The 20,533-nt window shown below is 47.1% G+C and overlaps 1 protein-coding gene across 2 annotated transcripts in view; it reads left to right on the top strand.

Moving 5' to 3' along the window:
• Positions 1–20,533, top strand: part of LOC142249820 (inter-alpha-trypsin inhibitor heavy chain H3-like) — a 135,260-nt gene that overhangs the window by 41,401 nt on the left and 73,326 nt on the right. For both annotated transcript variants that reach the window (XM_075321729.1, XM_075321730.1), the window contains exons 9-10: positions 15,883–16,051; positions 17,447–17,572. In XM_075321729.1, the coding sequence (XP_075177844.1) occupies positions 15,883–16,051; positions 17,447–17,572 (295 nt within the window). The remainder of the gene's footprint in view (positions 1–15,882; positions 16,052–17,446; positions 17,573–20,533) is intronic.

Here is a 20,533-nt window from a genome sequence, read left to right as displayed (position 1 = left end):
GTTCATCGCCTGAAATGCGATGTGGCGACACGCTGGAATTCGACTTTCCACTTGTTACAGCGACTGTGGCAGCACCGCCGAGCCCTGGTGCAATACGTCATGATGTATACCCTGGGCCAACGAGATGCAGAGGTGGGGCAGATCACCCTGATGGAGTGGTCTCAGATCAAAAACCTATGCACCCTTCTGCACAGTTTCGACATGGCGACGAATATGTTTAGCGGTGACAATGCCATTATCAGCATGACAATTTCAGTCATTTACATGCTGGAGCACACGCTAAACACTATTCGGAGTCAGGCGGTGGGACAACAGGAAGGGGAGGAACTACAGGAGGATTCATATGCGGAAGAGACAACAACATCACCAAGGTCCAGATGTTCATCATCACCAAAGCGGCAGGCATGGGACCATGGGGGACAGGGTTCAACAAGGGCGCATGGTAGCAGACGAAATGTTGAGGAAGGTGCAGGGGAACATGAAGAAATGGAGGACTAACTGTCCATGGACATGGAAGACTCAGCGGATGAGGGAGACCTTGGTCAAATTTCAGTTGAAAGAGGTTGGGGGGAGATGTCAGAGGAAGAAAGAACGGTTAGCACCTCTATGCCACAAACACAGCGTGGACTTGGTCCGCATGGCTGCGCCAGACACATGAGCGCCTTCTTGCTGCACTACCTCCAACATGACCCTCGTATTGTCAAAATTAGAAGTGATGATGAGTACTGGCTTGCAACACTATTAGATCCCCGGTACAAGTCCAAATTTTGTGACATAATTCCAGCCATAGAAAGGGACGCACGTATGCAGGAGTATCAGCAAAAGCTGTTACTCGATCTTAGCTCGGCTTTTCCACCAAACACCCGTGGTGCACGGAGTGAATCTCCCAGTTGTAACTCGACAAACATGGGACGGTCTCGTCATCTTCAACAGTCTACCCGTACCAGCAGCACCGTATCTGGTGCTGGTAATAGCAAATTTATTGAATCTTTTCATAATTTTTTTAGACCATCCTTTGCAAGGCCACCAGAGACAACAAGTCTGACACATAGTCAACGGCTGGAGAGGATGATACAGGAGTATCTCCAAATGAACATTGATGCCATGACTTTGCAAATGCTCGGTCTAGAGTTTTTTCAAATAATAAAAGAGCACTTGGTGAGAGCCAGTCATGGAGATAGATGTAACTGACTTGCTGTCCAGTTATTTAGTCTCGAAGTGCACTCATGACATTTTAATTTGAAACAGCAGCCAGATCCTGAGAGATCCTTTGAGTCTCATCATCATCATCATCATCATCGTCATTTTAACCTTGACAGTATCTCCAAATGAACATCGATGCCATGACTTTGCAACTGGAGCCTTGCTCATTTTGGTCTTCAAATCTTGAAATATGGCCAGAGCTCTCCACTTACGCCTTGGAGATCTTGTCGTGTCCAGCTGCCAGCGTTGTCTTTGAACGTGTCTTCAGTGCTGCTGGGTGTGTGCTGATAGATAAGCGCACGCGTCTGTCCAGTGACAATGTGGACAGACTAACGTTCATCAAAATGAACAAGTCATGGATCCACAAGGAATTTACTACCCCTGTGTCATCCTGGGGAGAGTAAATGCTTGTGTATTTTGAATGTGCTTGATGCAAATCTAACTGTGAAGTGTACAACTGTGGCACAAGTGCTGCCACTGAAGGGGTGGGTGTGTGTGGCCCAATTTTTGGGAAAAAGGGAGACTCCGCTTGGAGTAACCCTTGCTGCTTGCTGTGTTTTTAAAAAGCAGCCAAGATGAAGAAGTCATGGTTCAGCAAAGACTTTGCTACCTACCCCGGGGTCATCCTGGGGACAGCTTAGGCTGGCGTATTATTGAATGTGCTTGATGCAAATCTACCTGTGAAGTGTACAACTGGGGCACAAGTGCTGCCACTGAAGGGGTGGGTGTCTGTGTGGTCCAATTTTTGGAAAAAAAGGGAGACTCCGCTTGGAGTAACCCTTGCTTGCTGTGTTTTTAAAAAAGAGCCAAGATGAACAAGTCATGGTTCAGCAAAAACTTTGCTACCTCACCCGGTGTCATCCTGGGGACAGGTTAGGCTGGCGTATTTTTGGATGTGCTTGATGCAAATCTACCTGTGAAGTGTACAACTGGGGCACAAGTGCTGCCACTGAAGGGGTGGGTGTCTGTGTGGCCCAATTTTTGGAAAAAAGGGAGACTCCGCTTGGAGGCGCCTACCATCTACTGCTTTCCTGGCAAAACGCCCAGCACACTGATGCCGATTCACCTAATATGACTAAAAACTCCATATTGGAGGGATGACTATACCCTATGGGTGATTAGCTCAAGCAAGCGCCTATCCATCAGTGCTTCACAGACAGATGCCCTATTCATCCAAGCAGTTTTGTCTGCAATAATCAAGGATTCCTCATTGAAGGATGGATTGATTCCTTGATTTGTTGAATATTTATTTACCATATATGTGATCCTATTGTGGACAAGCCCCTGAAGAACCCCCGTTTGATTGAAAGTCCTGGAGGGGAAACGCGTTGGGCAATAATAAGGACGGGCTGTTATGTTGATCCATCCATATTGAAAACATTCTGGAATTGATACATAAACCTAAGACTGTGTCCTAATTTTTTGAGTAAACAAATACAGTGCCTACAAGTAGTATTCAACCCCCTGCAGATTTAGCAGGTTTACACATTCGGAATTAACTTGGCATTGTGACATTTGAACTGTAGATCAGCCTGGAAGTGTGAAATGCACTGCAGCAAAAAAGAATGTTATTTCTTTTTTTATTTTTTTTTTTTAAATTGTGAAAAGTTTATTCAGAGGGTCATTTATTATTCAACCCCTCAAACCACAAGAATTCTGTTTGGTTCCCCTACAGTATTAAGAAGTATTTCAGGCACAAAGAACAATGAGCTTCACATGTTTGGATTAATTATCTCTTTTTCCAGCCTTTTCTGACTAATTAAGACCCTCCCCAAACTTGTGAACAGCACTCATACTTGGTCAACATGGGAAACACAAAGGAGCATTCCAAGGCCATCAGAGACAAGATCGTGGAGGGTCACAAGGCTGGCAAGGGGTACAAAACCCTTTCCAAGGAGTTGGGCCTACCTGTCTCCACTGTTGGGAGCATCATCCGGAAGTGGAAGGCTTATGGAACTACTATTAGCCTTCCACGGCCTGGACAGCCTTTGAAAGTTTCCACCCGTGCCGAGGCCAGGCTTGTCCGAAGAGTCAAGGCTAACCCAAGGACAACAAGGAAGGAGCTCCGGGAAGATCTCATGGCAGTGGGGACATTGATTTCAGTCAATACCATAAGTAACATACTCCACCGCAATGGTCTCCGTTCCAGACGAGCCCGTAAAGTACCTTTACTTTCAAAGCGTCATGTCAAGGCTCGTCTACAGTTTGCTCATGATCACTTGGAGGACTCTGAGACAGACTGGTTCAAGGTTCTCTGGTCTGATGAGACTAAGATCGAGATCTTTGGTGCCAACCACACACGTGACGTTTGGAGACTGGATGGCACTGCATACGACCCCAAGAATACCATCCCTACAGTCAAGCATGGTGGTGGCAGCATCATACTGTGGGGCTGTTTCTCAGCCAAGGGGCCTGGCCATCTGGTCCGCATCCATGGGAAGATGGATAGCACGGCCTACCTGGAGATTTTGGCCAAGAACCTCCGCTCCTCCATCAAGGATCTTAAGATGGGTCGTCATTTCATCTTCCAACAAGACAACGACCCAAAGCACACAGCCAAGAAAACCAAGGCCTGGTTCAAGAGGGAAAAAATCAAGGTGTTGCAGTGGCCTAGTCAGTCTCCTGACCTTAACCCAATTGAAAACTTGTGGAAGGAGCTCAAGATTAAAGTCCACATGAGACACCCAAAGAATCTAGATAACTTGGAGAAGATCTGCATGGAGGAGTGGGCCAAGATAACTCCAGAGACCTGTGCTGGCCTGATCAGGTCTTATAAAAGACGATTATTAGCTGTAATTGCAAACAAGGGTTATTCCACAAAATATTAAACCTAGGGGTTGAATAATAATTGACCCACACTTTTATGTTGAAAATTTATTAAAATTTAACTGAGCAACATAACTTGTTGGTTTGTAAGATTTATGCATCTGTTAATAAATCCTGCTCTTGTTTGAAGTTTGCAGGCTCTAACTTATTTGCATCTTATCAAACCTGCTAAATCTGCAGGGGGTTGAATACTACTTGTAGGCACTGGAAGTTTGCTCCAGACTAACTATAAATATTGTAATTAATAAATAAGGGAGAATACTGGCCAAATTGAGGTCAATGTGATTACACTGTCATTGGCATGAATGAGAATCACTGTAAATAGATATAGCTCCTCATATAGACTAGTAGCACATATTAGTGTGGAGCAGAGGGCTAGGAAGGGCCAGTCGACGACGAGTGGGGGCACCTTGGCGTGACGTCTTAGGGTGCCGACCCCCACGGTTAGGAAGGGGGAGAACAGGGAAAATGCCCAAAGACCCTCCTCTGACCACAATATATGCACCAATGAATTGATTTTAACTTGCACTTGTTGTTTGTGTGGTTAATGAATAAAATTTATATTTTTAGCAAAGGGGTCTTTTTTTCTGGTATAAATAATTCAACACCCCTGGAAAAAGATAATTATATATCTCTTTTTGAGGTCTTGTTTGTGTTTTTAAAAAGGAGCCAAGATGAACAAGTCATGGTTCAGCAAAGACTTTGCTACCTACCCCGGGGTCATCCTGGGGATGGTTAAGGATGGCGTATTTTTGAATGTGCTTGATGCAAATCTACCTGTGAAGTGTACAACTGGGTCACAAGTGCTGCCACTGAAGGGGTGAGTGTCTGTGTGGCCTAATTTTTAGAAAAAAGGGAGACTCCGCTTGGAGTAACCCTTGCTTGCAGTGTTTCTAAAAATGATCCAAGATGAACAGATCTGGGATGAGCAAAGACTTTGCTACCTACCCCGGTGCCATCCTGGGGACAGTTAAGGCTGGCGTATTTTTGAATGTGATTGATGCAAATCTACCTGTCCAGTTTGCAACTGGGGCACAAGTGCTGCTACTGAAGTGGTGTCTGTGGGGCCCAATTTTTGGAAAAAAGGGAGACTCTGCTTGGAGTCCCCTTGCGGTGTTATACATGATTTTAGAAGGGCATGCCATGCCTATATCTGTGTCTCGTCCTCTTTTTCCTCGTTAAGCTGTTTTGTTTTCGCATGAGAATTTGTTCTTGTCACTTTCCCATGTGTTTGTGTTGTGAGTTGTTTGTCACCTTTTGGACACCTTTGAGGGTGTTTTCTAGGTGTTTTTATGTGTTTGTGATTGCCTCCCATTGTTTCCTATGCGGTTCGAGTGGTTTGCCAAACCGGTTCGCCGAACCGAACTCGACCTCCGTTCGGCAAACCGAACTCGAGCCGAACCACGACCGGTTCGCTCATCTCTAGTCTGGAATACTAAGTTAGTGTTCCTTTTCTGTCCACTGATCCACGGAACCCGTGCATTCTACCCACCTGCCCAGTTTTGCCACGCTATTTTATTTGTACAAAGAGCTGACACTTTTTCTGCCATCCTAAAAGTGTCTGGAATACTAAGTTAGTGTTCCTTTCCTGTCTACTGACCCACAGAACTCAGCCACTGTACCCACCTGCCCAGTTTTGCCACGCTATTTTATTTGCCCAAAGAGCTGACACTTTTTCTGCCATCCTAAAAGTGTCTGGAATACTAAGTTAGTGTTCCTTTCCTATCCACTGACCCACAGAACCCGGGCACTGTACCCACCTGCCCAGTTTTGCCATGCTATTTTATTTGCCCAAAGAGCTGACACTTTTTCTGCCATCCTAAAAGTTTCTGGAATACTAAGTTAGTGTTCCTTTCCTGTACACTGACCCACAGAACCCGGGCACTGTACCCACCTGCCCAGTTTTGCCACGCTATTCTAATTGCAAACTGTGCTGCCACTGTTCGGGCCATACTAAAATTGTCTGGGATAATCAGTGTTGTTTCTTCAGCTGTCAATAAAATTAGACCACCTCTGCATTGTACACAGCTGTCCATTTTTGCTGCGCAATTCTAATTGCAAACTGTACTGCCACTGTTAGGGGCATACTAAAATTGTCTGGGATAGTCAGTTTTGTTTCTTCAGCTGTCTACAGAACCGAACAACTGTAACAAAGGTAAATGATGCACAAAAAAAGGGCATGCTTGAATGGATCTCAAGTGCTCCAACAAGTGCCCTCTCCTCCACCTCAACTTCAACATCCAAAAAACAACAGTCCTCTGAGTTGTCATCCCCATCACACTTGCATTCTCCCAGCTCTCAAGTCTCCACCCGCCCTGCAGAGTATGGCGTAACAGAGATGGCTGAGTCTGCAGAGCTGTTCAGTCACAGTATAGCCTGTGAATCTGAGGTCTGCTCCCAAGCTACAGTGAGCACAGACCAGGAAATGGTCTGCAGTGATGCCCAGAAGCTTTGTGAGTCAGATTCAGGCCCTACTGACCAAGTTTCTGAGCAAAATGTAGACCCTCATTCCCAAACTGTAACACCTGTTGGTGGAGACAATGAGGAACATACTGATGACGATGAGACGCAGATACCATATTGGGATGACAACATAACTATTCAGTCAGGGCAGGAAGAGGTTAGGTCTGAGGGCGAGGGGAGTGCAAACACAACGCTTGATGATGAAGTTCTAGATCCCACCTACTGTCAACCCACAGTCAGGCACTCGAGGAGGTCAACAGAGGCGGTGGAGGAGGATGCAACTGACGACGAAGTTACCTTGCGCCTTCCTGGACAGAGGAGTACTGGTAGCACGTCTACAACTGCATCCTCAGCCACCACTCTGCCTCTGAGCACTAGTCGGGGTGGCTCAGCAGGTCGCATGCCCTCTAAGCCTTGCCTAGCCTGGTCCTTTTTTGACCTTTCAAAGGATCGCCCAAATTATGTGATCTGTAAAATTTGTCGGCAATCTATAAGTAGAGGCCAAAACCTCACCAGTTAGACAACTTCTTCCATGAATCGTCACATGAATAACAAGCATAAGTCCCAGTGGGAAGCTCACTGTGCTGCAATGCGGCCTAGCGGAGCGGACCTTCCACCGCCTGCCCCAACTGGCATGTCGTCAGTTGGTTTGGAAGGGGAAACAAGTGCTGGCGTAGAGCTCTCTCAGACATCGAGAGCACCAACTTTGAATGAAGGCAACATCATGTCTCCGCCTGCACTTTCCTCACAGACTTGCAGTATTCCAGGGACACCCGACTCACCACCTTCTCCACACAGCAGTCAGATCTCGGTCCCTCAGATGTGGACAAATAAAAGGCCATTTCCTCCAAGCCATGACAAAGCTAAGAGGTTAACTTTATCCCTCTTTAAGCTCTTGGCTACCGAAATGCTGCCTTTCCGCCTGGTGGACACAGAGGATTTTAGAGACCTTATGTTCATCGCAGTGCCCCAGTACCAGATGTCCAGTCGCCACTACTTCTCCAAGAAAGGTGTGCCTGCGCTACACCAGCATGTCGCACACAACATCACCGCTTCCTTGACAAATTCTGTGTGTGACAGGGTGCATTTCATCACGATACTTGGACCAGTAAGCATGGACAGGGGCGTTACATGTCGCTGACTGGGCACTGTGTAACTATGGTGATAGATGGAGAAGGGTCTGCTGAACAAGTCTTGCCGTCCCCACGACTTGTGCGTCAATCCTCTGTATGTCGAAGTTCCTCCACTGCTGCTGCCTCCTCAACCTCGTCTGGGTCCTCCACCTCCGCCCCAAGCCTGCCTGGTCAGGCCACCCGTGTTGTAACTGCGCACAAGGAACCCTGCACACCTCCTTACTATGCTGGCGGCAGAGCTCAATGGCATCAGGCGGTCTTTACCTTGAAATGTCTTGGAAATAAGAGTCACACAGCGGAGGAGTTGTGGTCATCTCTTGCGAGCGTGTTTCGTAAATGGTTGTCTCCACTCAACCTGAAGCCAGGGAAGGCAGTGTACGACAATGCTGCAAACCTGTGTGCGGCCCTACGCCGGGGCAAGGTGACATACGTGCCTTGTATGGCTCACGTGTTGAACCTTGTTGTCCAGCAATTTTTAACCCACTATCCCGGCCTAGATGGACTTTTGCACAGGGCACGGTCGCTCTCTTCTCACTTCCGCCGTTCAACCGCCGCAGCTGACTGACTTGTATTGCTCCAGAAGTCTTTCAGCCTGCCAGTTCATTGCCTGAAATGCGATGTGTCAATGTACCGCCCTGGGGGCTCGGCTGCTCCGCTGGCCGAGCCGCTCGGATCCAGGCTAGGGTGCTCGGTGGCTCGAGCGCCTCTGGACCGGGGGCCATGTCGCTGTGTTAGCCGGACTGGCGGTGTCGGGTAGGGGTGCGCAGCTGGGAAGGCTGAGAGGTGGCTGGGTGAGTCGTGACGCCACCCACGGGTCGTGGTGAGGTGATGCACCACCGCTGCGGATGATGGTGGGGCTCCCGGGGGACGGTGTTGTGGCGCAGCCTTGGTGTTAGCCCCTCCGTGGGCAGGGGCGGTGTGTCCCGGGGCCCGGTGGTGAGGGGACGGGCGTTGCTGGAGAGGTCGCGGTGCAAGGGGGCCGCGCTGCGGTGCTGTGCCCGGGTGGCACTGATGTACTCACAGTTATTCACACTCAGGGTCACTGGTAAACCAAAGTTCGGTGAAGATCGGGTCCCGCAGACGGCTGCCGATGTCCCCTGTGGGGTTGGTGGTGGCCCCTTTTCCCTTGCACCTTTGCTGCTTGTTTGAGCCCTCTGTTGCCCGCAGGCGCTGGCCCTTCGGGTGTTTGGCCCTTGGCGGTGGCTCTCACTCGGGACGGTGGGCTGTTGCCTTCTGACGGGACTTGTGTGTGGATGAACCCGTGAGGTCCAGTCAGCAATCAGTCAATCTGCCTATACTCGGTGGGTTCTGAGCTAGGACAGGGTCTGAGTACCCGGTACTCGGTGCTCCGGTAAACGTTTGATTCCCCGGTTCAGGGCCGGTGGGCTCCAACCCAAAGCCGGTCCGTACGGTTCTGCCGGTTGTCAACCGGGACGACTGCAGATGGCCACCACCATCTGCCTGCCTGACGTGTGTTTAGCTGTGACACCTCCTGCCACTTCCACTGTCTGTGCTAAACTGCCTCCTGAACTTCCTGCTTCAGGACAGTAGTCTCCTCGGTGGGCGTGCCTTTCCGCCTGACTCCGCCCACTTGGTGTGCTCTACCTGCCCTGAGGGAGGCATCAGGTCTCCCTTTTGGGTGACGATTGTGTCCTCACAGGTGGTGTGGGGGTGTGTATGGGGTATGGTGTTATGTTACCTGTGACCCCTGGGGGCCACGGCGTCACATCGACACTCTGGAATTCGACTCTCCACATGTTACAGCGACTGTGGCAGCACCGTTGAGCCCTGGTGCAATACGTTATGATGTATAGCCTGGGCCAACGAGATGCAGAGGGGGGGCAGATCACGCTGATGGAGTGGTCCCAGATCAAGGACCTATGCACCCTTCTTCACAGTTTCGACATGGCGACGAATATGTTTAGCGCTGACAATGCCATTATCAGCATGACAATTCCAGTCATTTACATGCTGGAGCACACGCTAAACACTATTCGGAGTCAGGGGGTGTGACAAGAGGAAGGGGAGGAAGTACAGGAGGGTTCATATGCGCAAGAAGGGATACCAACATCTACAAGGTCCAGACGTTCAGCATCACCAAGGCGGCAGGCATGGGACGGTGGGGGAGAGGGATTACCAAGGGCGCATGGTAGCAGCCAAAATGTTGAGGAAGGTGCAGGAGACCATGAAGAAATGGAGGACGAACTCTCGATGGACATGGAAGACTCAGCAGATGAGGGAGACCTTGGTCAAATTTCGGTTGAACGAGATTGGGGGGAGATGTCAGAGGAAGAAAGAACGGTTATCACCTCTACGCCACAAACACAGCGAGGACTTGGTCCGCATGGATGCGCAAGACACATGAGCGCCTTCTTGCTGCACTACCTACAACATGACCCTCGGATTGTCAAAATTAGAAGTGATTATGACTACTGGGTTGCCACACTATTAGATCCCCGGTACAAGTCCAAATTTGGTGAAATAATTTCAGCCATAGAAAGGGACTTACGTATGCAGGAGTATCAGCAGAAGCTGTTACGCAATCTTAGCTCGGCTTTTCCACCAAACGCCAGTGGTGCACGGAGTGAATCTCCCAGTTTTCACTTGCCAAGCATGGGACTGTCTCGTCATTATCAGTCAAACCGTACCAGCAACACCGTATCTGGTGCTGGTACCAGCAATTTTATGGAATTGTTTCATAATTTTTTAGACCATCCAATGCAAGGCCACAAGAGACAAGACGTCTGACACATAGTCAGCGGCTGCAGAGGATGATACAGGAGTATTGTTGAGGATAAAGAATTGAGTATCCAGAAATACTTAATTCAGCCATTTCATAGACTCAGGTATATAGTTTAGTAAATGTAAACTAACGCACATATTTATTAATGTCTTTGTTCCTTAACACAGTATATATCAGCACAAGTAATTTTAAAGATGGTTGCCATTTCCTGTTTGCACCCAAGACAGATGGACAAAAGAAATTCCTGGAGTCTGGACTGTCCAATCAAAGAGAGGATATGCAGATCCTATACGTCATGAAGCCCCGACCTACGATACTTGATTGGACTAAAACTTTTGTTTACACCCCTTTACTGCTCGGTCTAGAGTTTTTTCAAATAATAAAAGAGCACTTGGTGAGAGCCAGTCATGGAGATAGATGTAACTGACTTGCTGTCCAGTTATTTAGTCTCGAAGTGCACTCATGACATTTTAATTTGAAACAGCAGCCAGATCCTGAGAGATCCTTTGAGTCTCATCATCATCATCATCATCATCGTCATTTTAACCTTGACAGTATCTCCAAATGAACATCGATGCCATGACTTTGCAACTGGAGCCTTGCTCATTTTGGGCTTCAAATCTTGAAAAATGGCCTGAGCTCACCACTTACGCCTTGGAGATTTTGTCATGTCCAGCTGCCAGCGTTGTGTCTGAACGTGTCGTCAGTGCTGCTGGGTGTGTGCTGACAGATAAGCGCACGCGTCTGTCCAGTGACAATGTGGACAGACTAACGTTCATCAAGATAAACAAGTCATGGATCCGTAAGGACTTTACTACCCCTGTGTCATCCTGGGGAGAGTAAAGGCTTGTGGATTTGGAATATGCTTGATGCAAATCTACCTGTCAAGTTGGCAACTGGGAGGCAAGTGCTGCCACTTAAGTGGTGTCTGTGGAGCCCAATTTTTGGGAAAAAGGGAGACTCTGCTTGGAGTCCTCTTGCTGTGTTTTTAAAAATGAACCAAGATGAACAAGTCATGGTTCAGCAAAGACTTTGCTACCTACCCCGGTGTCATCCTGGGGACAGTTAAGGCTGGCGTATTTTTGAATGTGCTTGATGCTTATCAACATGTCCAGTTTGCAACTGGGGCACAAGTGATGCCACTGAAGGGGTGTCTGTGTGGCCCAATTTTTGGAAAAAAGGGAGACTCTGCTTGGAGTCCGCTTGCTGTGTTTTACATGATTTTAGAAGGGCATGACATGCCTATATCTGTGTCTCCTCCTCTTTTTCCTCGTCCAAATGTTTTGTTTTTGCATGAGTATTTGTCATTGTCACTTTCCCATGTGTTTGTGTTGTCTTTGGAGTTTGTCACCTTTTGGACACCTCTGAAGGTGTTTTCTAGGTGTTTTTATGTGTTTGTGATGGCCTCTTATTGTTTTCAATGGGGTTTGAGAGGTTCGTCGAACGGCTCGCCGAACCGAACTCGAACGCGGCCTCCATTCGACGAACCGAGTTGAACTCGAGCCTCTAGAGGCTCGCTAATTTCAACTGGTTAGGCGCCCACTCAGAAGTTTTGCACCTCTGAGTTGGACCCCTAGCTATGCCTCTTGTAAGGACATGATTTTATTTTTTTTTAATCAGTGAGTAAACGGTGTCCAGAGGTCTATGGGGGTGCATTATACTATATTGAGGATTATGGTGTGTGCATTTATATGAAGGATTATGGTGTGTGCATTTATATGGAGGATTATGGTGTGTGCATTATACTATATTGAGGATTATGGTGTGTGCATTATACTATATGGAGGATTATGGAGTGTGTATTATACTATATTGAGGATTATGGTGTGTGCATTATACTATATGGAGGATTATGGAGTGTGCATTTTACTATATTGAGGATTATGGTGTGTGCATTATACTATATGGAGGATTATGGAGTGTGCATTATACTATATGGAGGATTATGGAGTGTGCATTATACTATATGGAGGATTATGGAGTGGGCATTATACTATATGGAGGACTATGGAGTGTGCATTATACTATATGGAGGACTATGGAGTGTGCATTATACTATATGGAGGACTACGGAGTGTGCATTATACTATATGGAGGACTATGGAGTGTGCATTATACTATATGGAGGATTATGGAGTGTGCATTATACTATATGGAGGATTATGGAGTGTGCATTATACTATATGGAGGATTATGGAGTGGGCATTATGCTATATGGAGGACTATGGAGTGTGCATTATACTATATGGAGGACTATGGAGTGTGCATTATACTATATGGAGGACTATGGAGTGTGCATTATACTATATTGAGGATTATGGAGTGTGCATTATACTCTGTGGAGGACTATGTAGTGTGCATTATACTATATGGAGGACTATGGAGTGTGCATTATACTATATGGAGGACTATGGAGTGTGCATTATACTATAGTGAGGATTATGGGGTGTGCATTATATTATATGGAGGACTATGCTCTAGACTATACTATATGGAGGATGTGCATTATCTTAAATCGAGGACTGTGGGATGTGCATTATCTTAAATCGAGGACTATGCTCTACACTATATACTATATGGAGGACTATGTGAAGTATATTATAATACATGGAGGGCTATGGGAGGTGCATTATAATACATGGAGGACTATGGGAGGTGCATTATAATATATGAAGGGTTATGTGGGACCCATTATACTATATGGAAGGCTATGTGGGGGTCATTATAGTATTCGGATAACTATATACGAGGGGGACAAAGATAAAGCATGACATAGGAAAGTTTTGTGCTGAGGAAAAGAGGCTCTTTCCTTCAGCACCCAGCTTTCTCATGCTCTGATATCATGGGAAAGCTGGGTGCTGAGGGAAAGATGTATAGCAGAGCATGGGAAAGCTGGGTGCTGAGGGAAAGATGTATAGCAGAGCATGGGGAAGGTATGTGATGAGGACAAGATGGATAGCAGAACATAGGAAAGCTGGGTGCTGATAGAAAGAGATTTCAAATCATGGGAAACATTTGTGCTGAAGGAAAGAGCCAAGTTTCAGTTTCATTATTCCATATATGAGTGTTGTGTACGGTTGGAGGGGGCCCAGGTCCAAACTTTGCACCGGGGCTCATCAAACTCTAGTTACGCCACTGAATATGTCCATGATTTCACTGCAACCAAAGATCTGCCAAAGATTTATCTCTGTGTGCAAAGTGGCCTAAACACTCTTCAAATCCTGAAGGTTCTGTGCGCTGCGCTGCTTCTATGAACTTTGAGCTTTAGTTCCTTCCATACATTTTCTATTGCATTCAGCTCTGGTGATTGGTTCTGCCATTCTAGCAACTTTATTTTCATTGGCTGAAATCAATTGATGTTTTCTTGGCTGTGTGTTTGGGATCATTGTCTTGCTGAAATGTCCACCCTTGTTTGATCTTCATTATCCTGGTAGATTGCAGCAGATATTGATCAAGAATGTCTCAGCCCATTTGTCTATTCATTCTTCCTTCTTTAATGACCTGAAGTTTGCCAGTGTCGTATGCTGAAAAACATCAGTTATGCGGGCGTCACATGGTACGATATATATCCGGCGATATGTTGTCGGGGTCATGTCGGTAGTGACGCACATCCGGCATCGTCTGATATATCGTACCGTATAACAGCGGTGAACGAGCAGAAATACTCACCTTCTCATTCATCGTTAACACGTCGCTCACTTTTAAAAAATCGTCCGTCAGGTTGTTCATCGTTCCTGTGTCAGCACACGTCGCTCCGTGTGACACCCAGAGAACCTCATCTCCGCCCCTCCGCTTCTATTGGCCGGCTGCCATGTGACGTCGCCGTGACGCCGAACGTCCCTCCCCTTTCAGGAAGTGGATGTTCGGCGCCTACAGCGATGTCGCCCGGGAGGTAAGTACGTGTGACGGGGGTAAACGACTTTGTGCGCCACGGGCAACTAATTGCCCGTGGCACACAAACGACTGGGGCAGGTACGATCGCTCGTGCAATCGCACGATAGACCGGCCCATGTGAAGCCCGCATTAGTGTCAATGACAATTCAGTGGTCCATCACAACTACTTGGGACTTATGGTGCTGTTCTGGCTAGAATCTTGGAGACTGAGTCTTGGGTTTTCCGCTACTAACCTTGTCTGGGACTCAATGCTGATTAAGTTCCTGAATTCCTGTTCCTATTGCCAGTTATACTGTAGTTCTTCTAGACCTAGTCCATGGGTGAGGTCACTGAGTTTACAGACCTGCATCTCCTGGCAGAAAACCCACATTTTTTTTTTGCCAAGAGATGCAGATTTGATGCTGAAATTTTTACACCATATTCCTGCACCCAATCTGCACCTTCTGGCAAAAAAAACCACATCACTACCGCATCATACCACATGCAGTTTTGATACGTTTTTTCGCCAGGAGGTGTAGATTGGATACATGGATATGGTGTAAAAACTTAATGAAGAATAAAAGTGAATGATCCAGCTTCCGGTAAACTTGTTCAAGTAAACTCCAAAATTTGAATGGGTTTCTTTCAAAATACAATCACTGGTTCTCATATACATATTTAGAAGAAAAATCCCATTGACGGAAAAAGAAACACCAAACGCGTTTCGATCAGAACTGATCTTAGACTTGGTGAGTATATGTATATATATATATAGTTATACTAACCAAGTCTAAAGCCGGCGTCACACGGAACGATCTATCGTGCGATCGCACGAGCGATCGTACCCGCCCCCGTCGTTTTGTGCGTCACGGGCAATTAGTTGTCCGTGGCGCACAAAGTCGTTAACCCCCCATCACACGCACTTACCTCCCAGACGACGTCGCTGTGGGCGGCGAACGTCCTCTTCCTGAAGGGGGAGGGACGTTCGACGTCACAGCGACGTCACACAGCGGCCGGCCAATAGAAGCGGAGGGGCGGAGATGAGCGGGATGTAACATCCCGCCCATCTCCTTCCTTCCGCATTGCCGGCGGGACGCAGGTAAGCTGCAGTTCATCGTTCCCAGGGTGTCACACGGAGCGATGTGTGCTGCCTCGGGAACGATGAACAACCGGAGTACAGAAGGAGGACCGACATTTTGAAAATGAACGACGTGTCAACAAGCAAACATAAGGTGAGTATTTTTGCTCGTTCACAGTCATTCGGAGGTGTCACACGGTACGATATCTCGAACGATGCCAGATGTGCGTCACTAACGACGTGACCCCGATGACATATCGCCCGATATATCGTACCGTGTGATGCCGGCTTATGATCACAACACCAGGGAAATCAGGTGGAGTCAGGCAAAGTGCCAGAATTTAACGCTTGTAATGGATGCGCCAACCCTGGTGCGGCTGCAGGCTGGTATTTTTAGGATGGGAAGGATCAAACAACCATGGGCCTTCCCAGCCTGATAATATCAGCCCACAGATCTCTGCTTTACCTTTGCTGGTTATGATTGTGAGCTAATAAACTGAAAAAGTCTCCATTCCTTAAAACCATTTATTGTGCTTTGTCTTAACAAATGTATCTGTACACAGACAAAAGAAGCCCTTCTGCATATTCTAAATGATACTTCGGAGCACGATCACTTTAACTTCATACTGTTTGACCATCGTATTATTCCATGGAAGGATTCTTTAGTCAAGGCAACTCCAGAACATCTAGAAGAAGCCAGAGAATTTGTCAAGTCGATTGCTGTATATGGCTGTGAGTCAAGTTGTGTTTGTTTGTTTTTTGTAAAGTAAATCCAATTATATATAACTTTTCTTTTAGGGTATGTGCCCACGATCAGGACTCACTGCGTCAAGCCAAGCCAAATACCTGACCCTAGGTATCCCTAGTGCTGGGCCCTGAATAGGGAACGGGTGATGCGCTCTTCGTCAACCCCACTAAACACTATAGAAGACACAAGGAGGACATACAGGGGAAAATGCATGAACTACTTATCTACAGATGACTCAGGGAAAAGTTCAGCAAAGTTTCAGAAGTGATACCACAGATGAGTACAAGCTGCCTGCTTGCAACCAGAACTTGAATTAACTGAATAATATCACCAGCACCAATCCAAGAAAGATAAGAGTATTTAAGAACATGGAGAACACTGATAATCAGCATATCGATGGAAGGCGAGCTCCTGCTGGGTCTTAAAGGGGGGAAGATGAAAATCCAGCAGAAAAGCTACCTAGTACAATGAATACTAACAGCAGGAACAACATAAAATTAGGGAGCATTTTGTGCAGGGAGCATTTTGACCTTCCACTGCCAGAAACCACATGACTGTGTGTCACCTGTGACACACCCTTGACAATAACCTTCTAAGCATATTTTGTCATACATTAAAGTGAATCTGTCAGCAATCTTTTTGCTATGTAATCTGTGAGCAGCATGATGTAGGGGTTGAGAACCTGATTTCAGTGATGTCTCACTAACTTGGCCGTGTGTTGCTGATTCAATAAAATCAGTATTTTATCAGCAGGAGATTATCAATACAGGACTAGCTGCCTTGTTCCTTCCTAGTCCTGCTGCTCTGTAAAACTCCACCCCAACCACTGATTAGAAGCTTTTTGTAGCATGGACGCACAAAGCTGCCTATCAGTGCTGTGTGCGGGGTTATACACAGCTCAGTATTCCGAGCTCTGCTAGATCTGCAGTAGAGAAGATTGAGATTGTAGACCAGCAAGTGATACATCACTGGAATCTTGGTTTCGGCCTCTACATCTTGCTGCTCATTGATTACGTATCAAAATCCTGGTGACAGATTCCCTTTAAAAATCGTTATTCACAACCACAGGATCGGATTGGAAACTAGAATACCAGATGATTACTGAGTGGGTTTAGGTCGAGAAGACAGAAGACAACTGTAGGCCCTGCAGAAGACAACTCCATTTATAGGGTTAAGACACCAAATATTAGCACTGTCTGATCGGAGTCATTATTCTGTTTGGGTTACTTGAACTTAAAAATCTTAAAAAACTATGACGTCTTTTCTTATCTCTGCTGTTTACCTTTAGTAAGTTTTGTGTTCCAATGTGAATGATGTTCTCATACATTGAACAAACTAAATTATTAAAATAATCTTGAAATGTATTGTCTTTGTCATAGGGACAAACATCAATGACCCCATGCTGCAGGCTATTGAGATATTGAATAAAGCACATGCGAATAAAACTGTTCCTGAGAGAAGTGTTTCCTTAATCGTCCTCCTCACTGATGGTCAAGCCAATGGAGGTATGTAAAAATGTCACGCAATGTACAGGGAAGTACCAAGCGCACTGCAAAAGGAAAGGGAAACCCTGTGACTAGGGAAAGGGAAGATGGTGACCTCTAACCAAACCTACAGTTGGTCCCTGGGGTCCCTCACTACCCTAGATAGTTTCCTCACCTATGTGCCGAGCCGGATACCTGACTCTAGGTATCCCTAGTGCTGGGCACTAAATAAGGCTACATTCACATGACCGTTCCGTTTTTGCGGTCCGCAAAAAATGGTCCGTTTTTTTCACGGATGCATCCGTGTGTCATCCGTTCCATTCCGTATACGGTCCGTGTGTCATCCGTGTGTCATCCATGTGCCTTCCGTTTTTTTGCGGACCGCAAAAACGGAAGCAGCAAGAAAGATAAATAGATGAGTAGATATAGAGATGGGTAGATAGATATAGAGACAGAGAGATAGAGGAATGAATGAATGGATGAATGAATGAATAGAGGGATAGATAGATAGATAGATAGATAGATAGATAGATAGATAGATAGATGAGAAAGACATATATAATGTCCTACCCCCCTGCATATTCTAAGCTGGCACCCTTTAGTGACATTCATGTGCCACTAAAGGGTGCTTAGCCTTGTATTTAGCCAAAAAATAAGTAAATAATTAAAAAAAAAATGACGTGGGGTCCCCCTTATTTTTTGTAGCCAGCTAGGGTAAAGCAAACGGCTGCAGCCTGCAAACCACAGCTGGCAGCTTCACCTTGGCTGGTAATCCAAAACAGAGGGCACCCCACGCTGTTATTTTAAATTAAATAAATAATTTAAATAAAAAAACACGGGGTCCCCCCCCAAATTGGATCACCAGCCAAGGTAAAGCGGACAGCTGTGGTTTGGTATTCTCAGTCCTCTGTTATTGGACACTCCCCAGCCTAAAAATACCAATCCTGGTGCTTTGCCCCAACTCATCCCATTGCCCTCGTGCGGTGGCAAATGGGGTAATATATGGGGTTGATGCCAGATGTGTAATGTCACCTGGCATCAAGCCCTGGGGATAGTGATGTCACGACGTCTATCAGATACCCGACATCACCAACCCAGTCAGTAATAAAAAAAATAGACAACAAAAAAAGTTTTATTTGAAAAAAATACTCCCCAAAACATTCCCTCTTTCACCAGTTTATTGAAAAGAACAATCAAATCCGGGTCCAGCGTAATCCAATAAGGGGGTCCCACAACGATCCATACCATAGTCAATGTCCCAGTCAATGAAGAACAGAATGTTCCCCATTGGCTTGGAGAGTAATGCAGTGACCTGAGCTAACATCAATAGGTCAGCTCAGGTCACTGCAGGGGATGACGAGCGCTGCTGTCAGGAGGATAGATGAGACCATTACCTGCTGTGACGATCTCCTGCTCTCCTAACTCAGCGCTGTCACTGCCTTCTATGCCCCCCGCGTTCTCAGCAAAGAATCGCGGGAGCCCATGACATCACCGCTAGTTACAGTCTTGGGCCGCCCGGGAGACTTTATGCGAGAAGGCGTCAGGCATAGAAGGCAGTGACAGCGCTGAGTCAGGAGAGCAGGAGATCGATCGTCACAGCAGGTAATGATCTCATCTAACCTCCTGACAGTGGGGATGACAGCTGCAGTGCTCGTCATCTCCGCGGCTGCACGCACTGCTGTGTCACTGTCTGCCTGCACTGCAGTGTGAGAAGCTGCTGATATTGCAGGGCGGGCAGAAACTGACACACTGCAATGCGAGCAGCCGCGGGGCTGGAGCGGGACACAGACTGCACGGGCACCCGACGGAAGTCACACGGAAGTGCTTCCGTGCGGCTTCCGGGGATTTTGCGGGCCCATTGACTTGTATTGAGTCACAGTCCGTTATTACGGAACAGAATAGGACATGTTCCATAATAACGAAACGGACATACGGCATCCAATCTGTTTTTTTGTAGGATCGGATGCACACGGAAGTTCTTCCGTGTGCCATCCGATCCTACACAAAAGACATTGAAAAGATGGTTCTGTCCGTGGGTCCGCAAAAAAAAGGAACTGACCAGGACAAACGGAATGGTCATGTGAATGAGCCCTTAGGAATGGATGAGGTAAGTTCTTCATCAACAACATTAATCACTATAGAAGACGCAAGGAAGAGACACAGGGGGAAATGCATGGACTACTTATCCACAAATGACTAGAAGTAGAAGTAGAGCTTTCTGCAACAATACCACAAATGAGAGCAAGCCACCTGCATGCACCAAGGGCTTGAATAAACTGAATAATATCACCAGCACCAGTCCAAGGAAGGAAGGAAGTATATAAGTGTGCCGCCCCCGCATCAGCAGCCTGCCGCTGCTGCTCGGATCCGAATCTGCGGTGGCTCGAGGGACGCCATCCATGATGTGTGGTAAGGTGGAGTACCACCGCTGCAGTTGGGAGTACCCGGTGGCGATGGTGTGGGCAGCCAGGTGTTTAACCCCTCCACGGGTAGGGGGGATGCCCCGGGACTCGATGAGGGTGACGGGGAGGTGGCGTTGGGACAGTAAGGGTCACTTATGTACTCACTCAGTCCAATAACGCTGAAACCGACAACTGTGGTAAACCAAAGTTCTTGACACCGCTGCCGCTTGGAGGGAGCACGCCTGGATCCCGTGCCCGTTTGTGTTGCCTGTTAGCCTGTGACCTTTTCCTTGGCACCTTTTCTTCTAACTGGTGCCTTTAGCATAAAACTAGTCGGGTCCCGCTCACCAGTGTAGCTAACTGAGTGAGCTTGCTCTCAGGGTTCACGCTTGGGATTTTCTGGACCATGAAGTGGGAAAGTCCTATAACCCGCGTTGCGCTAGTACCCCAATTTTGGAGCAGGTGGAGAACGGATCTTGAAGGCACCGTCCTCGTCGGGTAAATTACCAGGATGCCTGAAGCTACTTCCTGGCCTGGGGTCCACGTACCCCGTCGTGCCCTGGCCCATGCCCGGTGATGG

Source organism: Anomaloglossus baeobatrachus, chromosome 8 (assembly GCF_048569485.1).
Source record: "Anomaloglossus baeobatrachus isolate aAnoBae1 chromosome 8, aAnoBae1.hap1, whole genome shotgun sequence".
Lineage (NCBI taxonomy): Eukaryota > Metazoa > Chordata > Amphibia > Anura > Aromobatidae > Anomaloglossus > Anomaloglossus baeobatrachus.
The sequence above is the reverse complement of the archived record's forward strand: the minus strand, read 5'-3'. Positions and strand labels throughout refer to the sequence as shown.